Source organism: Acipenser ruthenus, chromosome 2 (assembly GCF_902713425.1).
Source record: "Acipenser ruthenus chromosome 2, fAciRut3.2 maternal haplotype, whole genome shotgun sequence".
NCBI lineage: Eukaryota > Metazoa > Chordata > Actinopteri > Acipenseriformes > Acipenseridae > Acipenser > Acipenser ruthenus.
Genome location: NC_081190.1, coordinates 40,503,639 through 40,511,898, shown reverse-complemented (window position 1 = coordinate 40,511,898; position 8,260 = coordinate 40,503,639). Strand labels below are relative to the sequence as shown.

General features: G+C 42.6%; 1 protein-coding gene across 2 annotated transcripts in view; it reads right to left on the bottom strand.

Annotated features, from left to right (window-relative positions):
- LOC117408789 (alpha-2,8-sialyltransferase 8E) overlaps nucleotides 1-8,260 on the bottom strand; it is a 42,405-nt gene that overhangs the window by 7,164 nt on the left and 26,981 nt on the right. For both annotated transcript variants that reach the window (XM_034014095.3, XM_034014096.3), the window contains one exon: nucleotides 5,024-5,116. In XM_034014095.3, coding sequence (XP_033869986.1) covers nucleotides 5,024-5,116 — 93 coding nt within the window. The remainder of the gene's footprint in view (nucleotides 1-5,023; nucleotides 5,117-8,260) is intronic.

The following is an 8,260-nucleotide window of genomic DNA, read 5'->3' as shown; positions in this document are numbered from 1 at the left end:
TTGATGTATGGGTTGGTGATGTGAGCTCCCACGCATTAGTGGACTCATGACGTGGGCAAACTTTAATTACAGAAGCTCTATTGACAGGGGTACCTTGGTGGTCACGTGGGGTCGTGGTCATTTCCTGTATCCATGGTGATAACAAGGACTACCCCCTCACTAAATCAGATTTCACTGTTGGATGTCATACCTGCCGCGTAATTGTGGCAGTGGCTGCAAAGTTGCCATATCCCGTAATTTTAGGTCGAGACTGGCCACATTTTGACACAATAATTAATAAAATGGGAACGCCAGTCTCCGGTAAGACCATGGGAAAAGCGTAGGAAGATATTGGGACCATTTTCCCGCTGCATGCTGATTTGTTCCACTCCCGGTTTCGCCCCAAAAAAAACAAAAAGAGAGCGAAGGGTTAAAAAGTGGGAAGGAATGTCAATGAAACAAGGCTGGGGTTTGTTGGGGAAACTTCAAAGTCTGTCAAATGCAAGGGAAAGGGGATTGGGACTCAGTGTGACCTGCAGGGGAGGGTTACTGAGGCCCCCAGTGCTGTAGCTCCGCTCGATATCACGAAATTCTGGGACCGAGATGTGGACCTAGCATTGGAACAAAAAAATGATCCTTCGCTGGCCCACATCTGGGGGCAGGTTCAGTCTATCGAGGGGAAGGATGTAGAGACAACCCACCGCTTACATATCCGCACCACATTATTGTCGGGCATCTACTGTATAGAGTATCCCAAGCCACGAGCACAAGCCAGATTGTAACACAATTACTCGTTCCCCAGTCTTTTTGATGTGAAATCATGCGGTTGGTTCATGATGTCCCATGTTCAGGCCATTTAGATAGCGACAAGACTCAGGAACGAATATTGGCTCATTTTTATTGGATGGGAGTTTTTAATGAGGTGACGCGATATGTAGCGGAGTGTCCGGAATGCCAGAAAGTAGCGCCGGGGCGGGATTACCCGGCCCCGCTGGTCCCACTGCTCCTGATCTCCGTTCCCTTTGAATGCATTGCTATGGACATAGTGGGTCCATTGAGCCAGACTCTGGATATACGCACATTTTAGTCGTGGTGGACTATGCAACCAGATATCCAGAGGCAGTACCATTGAGATCCACTAGTGCCGCAGCAATTGCTTGAGAGCTGGTGCAGATTATAGCGAGAGTAATATCTTGGCTACATTATGAGTAATGGCCGGGTAAAGCTGATTGCCTCCAAAGTCCAGGCACTGGTGGAAACGGCGATCCTGAGAACCAAGTCACAGGTGAGATCACTACTGGGGTTAGCCGACTATTATCGCCGTTTTATCCCCAAGTATGCCACCATAGTCAACCCCCTGGTAGATCTCACCCGAAAGGCTGCTCCAAAAATAGTTGTGGACAGTGTAGTGTCAGGAGGCACTTGATATGATTAAGTGGCGACTCTGTCAAGCTCCCGCTCTGATTTCACCAGATTTCAGCAAAGAGTTCATCCTTCAGACTGATGCCTCCCAGATTGCGGTCCTGTCTCAACAAATTGATGGGGTAGAACACAGTATCATTTATTTGGCAAAAAATGGCTCCTAGGGAGATTAACTACTCTGTCATTGAGAAGGAGTGTTTAGCCATCAAATGGGCTACTCACGCTCTTCGCTATTACTTGTTGGGGCGTTCTTTCTCTCTTGTCACTAATCACGCTCTTTTAAGGTGGTTACACACGATGAAGGACAACAACACCCGGATGACTTGGTGGTACCTGGCGTTGCAACCCTTCCACCACACTGTGAAACATCGTGCGGGTAAGGAGCATCAAAACGCTGATTTTTTTTCAAGAGAGATCGGGAGCTGCAGCAACGAATCCAGCTCATATCACGACTCACAGCCTCACTGCCCAGAGAACAACACGGACACGCACACCGAATACACCCGACTCGCAGAGCACAGTTTCATGCATGGAGGATTGTGGTTAAGGGAGTGTTGTTTTTGTTTGGGACTGCAACCCTCCGTATTGCTGGTATAGGGGAGACTGATTTATTATTTGTGTCCTTTTAAATAAAGACGTTTTGACATTGCAAGTACTGTCTGGACATTCTATTGTACACCCTACAACTCGCACCCTATCACAGATGGCCAGAACTAGTGGTTTCCTGGTTCAGGAGACTTGCTGATTGTGGTTAAACTAACACAAGAAAAATAGCTTTACTGTAAAGATCTAAAGACAACTTTATTTTACTCAAATAATCTATAGACTTACTTCCCAATGTAAACATCAGTCTCCAGGCTGTGGCATTGCATCTATAGATTGGCTGCTGATTTTTTAATGAAAGGCTACTTTTAAAAATGCTTGCAGTGCATTACGTCATTTTGCAGAGAGTTGTGTATTGGTGACTTCATCACATCTATTTGCAGACCTTGCTTAATGACTGCAAATGTTAAGACCACTTACAGGAAGCAGGGTTAATAAAGGATGTTGAAGTATTCCCACAACCAAATAAACACAAGGATTGTGCTAGGATGAAGCAAGGCATAACATAAAGCAAGATCTATTCAAGGGTGACACAAGGATAAGAATGGATTCCATGCATATATGAAATCTTTCCTAGTTCTTGTATAAACCCTGCATAGTTTTTGCTTTAACCTTGTACTGCATTTATACTCTGCATGTCTTGCTTGATCGTAGCATTTTTATTGGCATGGCATTGGATGAACTGCCATAATAATGTGTACGGCAGTACATTAATAGACCGTTAATTAATTCAAGGCAATTCAAGGTCATTATCTAAGTAAAGATTACAACTCTAGGTTTAGATGAGCTGCTGAGTTGAGTATTGAAGTGATTTAAGCAAGTCTTGCTTTCTCATTATTTCATACACTATTATCTAATCATTCTTCAGACGTTTCAATCATTGAGCCCTTCAGAGATCTCTCAATTCATTTCAGATCTAGGAGAATCAAAAGAAATGTACTGTGCAGATGTGCAGAATGTTCTTCAATTGGAAGTGTTTAATTATAAAGCCTGAAATCATTTAAGACATGGACGGTTCTACTGTTCAAATTGGGTGTTGGAGCATTAACTTCTTATCATCTGCCAGAAACAGATGTTTTTGTGTATTTTTTGTAACAATTGACAGTTCTTTCAGTAGGGAACTCAAAATGTTAATTTAACTGCTTCTACCAAAACCTATGGTAGTAGCTAGTTATAACATTAAGGTTGTTTTCTCCTTATCTACAAAAAAACACACATTTTACACTGGTGCAAAAAGATAAGGAATCGGGCCCAGTACTGTATGTCATGCTGAAATAACATGACATTAACACTCTTGCCATTTCAGATGCTGCATGCCTTGGGTTTCAGGTGAGTAAAAACTAAAATCTTTAGGTGTTGTGTTTTTTTTTATGTTCCTCAAACCCTTTATTTTCATATTACTGTCTTCCAATGTACTTACAATATGTTTATTTATGTATCAGAAGGCACAGTTTGGCTATAGTAAAAAAAAAAATGCAGTTGTACAAAAGCCTGATATGGCCAGTGCCTAAATATGTCTGACACACATGGCAGCATTGTCTCCACATGGTACAGAAAGAAAAGACTGGACTCATTCCAAAATATCTTTATTGGACTGTGAGCAAATGTTCACAAATATGCAACCAATCTTGGGTACGGGGCTATTAACTGCAGACTATGGTTGTGTCATTTTCTTTCCTTTCCATGTAATAAAAGGGACTTTAAAAAGTTATTGATGTAACATACATACTCCCCATCTAAGTTATAGCACGTCCTTATGTCCTTACAGATCTTGAATATGTCAATGGTGTTATAATTTTAAAGCCATCAGCCTTCCTAATGAAAATGTTATCAACATCCTCTAGAGTCCCACCTCGACTGAAAATACATAATTAGAGATATCAGTATCATGAAAAAGGAGCTCACCATAACCATCCTGAGTATCTACATGCAGATAAGTGTTACATACATACATACTGAAGCACAGGCTCTTCCATATATTCTCAGATACTAATAACCTGTTCCACCTTTTCGGTTTTTATCTTTAAAAATACATTTTTATTTTACAAATATTAAAATAGGCATAAAATCGGTAAGAAATTGTTTTTTTGGGGAAAAATCAGGAAAAAATCTCAGTATACACACTTTACATGTGGAATATGATGCATAGCAGTTCTGGTTTCTGATTAAGTTTAATGTCCCTAGCATGTATAATGAAGCGGAATATGTACAAGTCGAAGCCATATTTTCCCAAGTTAGCTGGTACTTTGTGAATGTTTGGACAATCGCTGTGCTGACAGAAACAGTATCTACAGAAGGTACGAACATGACAAACATAAAACAATCCAGGTTTATACGCATTGAAACTATAGAAAAGGAAAGAACATTTACAGAACTGGACAGTGCAAGTCATCAGGAGACGTGTCAAAAATCACACTGGACATTTCCATCAATGCATTTTATACGTTTACCAACTAAATCATCACCATTTTCTGACAAATATTTACAATTAAGATTGTCAGCGTTAGGCAGTGTTTTAGCTGATGGACAGTGTCGCACAAAGTCACCAATACATACCTCTCTGCAATAATCAGTGGCTGTCCAGCAAAGCACAGCGCTCTGGCAAACTCATTAACACAGACATTCTGCATTCTCTTTTATTAAAGCGTGTGTAAAAGCCGCATAGATGGATTGCTTGTCTCTCAGTTCACTTTCTTGTTTTAGTTTAATGTATCGCTTATTTTCTTTTATTCTGTCAATGTGAACATGAACAATTGGCATATGCCTGTGGATTTCTATTCTAATATCCTTGTGCACAAATGCTGCCCCTGACACTTTCATGAGACTGGGCACTTTACAACTAATAACAATGTTTTAATTATTCACAATGTACCTTATTACTCACACAGTAATTCAGCAACTAAAACTGTACAGCTCCAGCTCACCCTCTCCTGTTTATTTTACCCAAGTTTGGAGACTGAAGGAAACTTAACTGAAATCATAAAAAAGAAAATATTATACGCAGTAACAGCCACTGTACCTTTCAGTTATAATACTGGGATTTATAGTCACAATGTCAGTTTTGTACCCAACATCTGCTGCATACTCTTCAGAGATGGGAGGTAAGTTGCATCTATGGAAGAAAAGAAGAAAATGGAGTTACCACTTGGATCCCAAGAGATTAGGGATGATGTGACAGGGCAGAAGCCCTGTACTTGTAAATAGTGGATTGGATATTGTTATTTAAGTTTGACAGGGATGAGGTTAATTCCATATAAGCCCAGGGGTAACCACGGGGGTTAAATGGGCACCCCCTCACAAAAGTCCAGCGGTAAGCATGGGGGTTAAACGTGCGCCCCCTTACAAAAGCCCAGGGTTAACCACTGGGTTTAAATGGGCACTCCCTTACAAAAGCTAAGAGGTCACAAGAGGGGTTAAACGGGCACCCCTAATAGAAGGCCCAGAACCACCTCAGCAGAAGGAAGAGGTGAGGATACCACCTCCACCAAAGCTCCGATCACCACCCCTGTGCAGCAGTCCGGCGCCTGTGAGGCGCTTCCCTCGACCCGGGCTCCCAGACACCTGACCTTCATGTCTGAACCTGGTCGCTGGGCCTGACTTCCAGGTCGCTGTACCACCAGGCACAGTCGTTCCACTGGTCTCCTGCTCCACTCCCCCTGATGGCCCAGACATCACTGCACAGTGGATGGGGCTTTCACCTCTGCCTGCTGCCGCACCCGCCCGGTCACCAACCTGCGCTCCCGACGGCCAGTCCCGTGATGGAGGCATCTGAGCCGACCGCCCTCCAACCCACCCAAAGGAAGTCAAAATAAAAACTGACAATTTGGGACTCATGGGGAAATGGTTGAGTTTTAAAGTTTTAAATTTTCAAGAGGGGAGGTGGCTGGTGGTAGCCATGTATGGGGAGGTATGTGACGAGGCAGAAGCCCTGCGCTTCTAAATAGTGGATTGAGTATTGTTATTTAAGTTTGGCAGGAATGGGGCTAATTCCATCCCTGCCGAATCCATGTGTGGAATGTGGCTGGGTATTGATTGAATAATTGATCATCAATCAAGTCTCAGCCACATGGTATAGAGGAAGCCAGAAACCTTTTGTTTGGGGAGAGAGTTCAGTGAAGGCTAATGCCCATCCTCAACAGCAGGAGTTTGGAGAAAACTTTAGTGAAGGCCACTGCCCAGGTTAAAGGTTCTTATTGTTTCTGAATTATGTTTTGTTTAACTCTTTATTTTGGCTCCTGTGCCTGGTTTATTTGTTTCTGTGTTTTTTTTCTGTTTGTTTATAATAAATGTGCGCAACCGCGCTCCCATGGCAGCTTCCTGACTCTGAGCCTCATTACTGATGCTATCCTTTCACAGGTAGGTAGAAAAAACCTGCCTCCTCTTTAAAGTGATTGTAGCTGAGAAAGATACATTTTACCTGTTATTCCTATGTATGCCTCAAATGTGCAGTTCTGATTGAAACATAATATAGTAAACATTTATTTTTATTTAAACCTGATGACTTTGCCTCTTTCTCCTCCAAAGTAGTGGACATTCAGAACCTACTTTCCAGACCTGACCCCCACCACCACCCTCATTCTCAACTTTCATGCCACTATTTGACTGTGACCTTTGCTCCTTACTCCTGGACTCCAGGCCAACTATTTGTGCCCTGGATCCCCTTCCTATCCATTGCCCCTGCTCTTCTTCCTTTTATCTCCTTCCTCATTGACACCTCTCTGCTCTCTGGCTCCTTTCCCTCAGCCTTCAAAACTGCTTGCGTCACCCCCATTCTTAAGAAACCTCTTGACTCTTCTTCTGCCTAGAACCATCGCCCTGTCGCTCAACTCCTTCCTGTCTAAAACTCTTGAGCAAGCTGTCCATCACCGAGCACTCTCTGCTTGACCCACTTCCGTCCTGCACACTCGACGGAAACTCGACTGTTGATAATGCTATTCTCTCCTCTCTCTCTGACCTGGGAATCTCAGGCACTGCTCTTGTCTGGTTTTCCTCCTATCTCTCTAACCGTTTGTAACAGGACAAGGAGCCCTGTACATTTATTTTGTTTATTTATTATTGTTTTTTAGAACGGGGTCTCCCCCTCCTCCCCTGTGCAATTTATTGTTTTGTATTTGTGTATTATGATTTATTTTGTGTATTTATTGTATTTATGACGGCATAGCCGAATGTTTTTGTTTTGTAGTGTGGATGGGAAGCCCCATCTACTATAAAAAAAAACTTGTGCAGAAGGTGGCCATCTCCCGAATTAATTAGGTGATTAATTTGTTGCTAATCACGAGATGGGCACCTGTATATAAACCTGCAGCTCTCTGCACTCGAGGTGGGTGTTCAGAGGAGGAACAAGAGTGAGCGAGACGATTAGAAACGAAATTAAAAAAACTAGACAGTATAGGATCAGTGAAGGCGATTGCCCAGCCTGACCTGGGTTTTGTTGTATTGTTTGTGTTTGTAATTATTTTGTTTAAACTTTTATTTTGCTCTGTGAGCAGTGTTTTTGTGTTTAAATATTTATTTTATTTTTGTTGAGCAGCAGTGTGGAGTAGTGGTTAGGGCTCTGGACTCTTGACCGGAGGGTTGTGGGTTCAATCCCCGGTGGGGACACTGCTGCTGTACCCTTGAGCAAGGTACTTTACATACATTGCTCCAGTAAAAACCCAACTGTAAAATGGGTAATTGTATGTAAAAATAATGTGATATCTTGTAACAATTGTAAGTCGCCCTGGATAAGGGAGTCTGCTAAGAAATTAATAATAATAATAATAATAATAATAATAATAATAATAATAATAAACAGCACGCGCTGCGCCTTTTGAACTGCAGTACTGCCTCTGTCTCTTCCTGCATCTGGCCTAATGTCATCACAACGCCATTCCTGTCACACCGTTCCATTCAGGTTTCCTGGCGTGGCTCTCTCTCCTCACCCCCTCTCTACAGGTGTACCACTAATCTGTCCTGGGACCCCTTATGTTCTTACTCTACATTCACTCGCTAGGCACGCTCATCTCCTCTCTTGGTTTCTTCTACCACCTGTACACTGATGATGCCCAAATCCTTCTCTCCTTTCCCTCCATTGACTCCCACATCTCCTTCTGCATCTCAAAAAGCCTCTCAGCTATCTTGGACGCATTCACATCACCTTGCTCTACTTCTCTAAATATTACCTCTACTTTCCTTCTGCTTCCTCTCCCTCCTCTTACCTCTCGATGTCTCCCTCGACTATCACTCTCTCTCCATCTGCTTCTGCTAAAAATCTAGG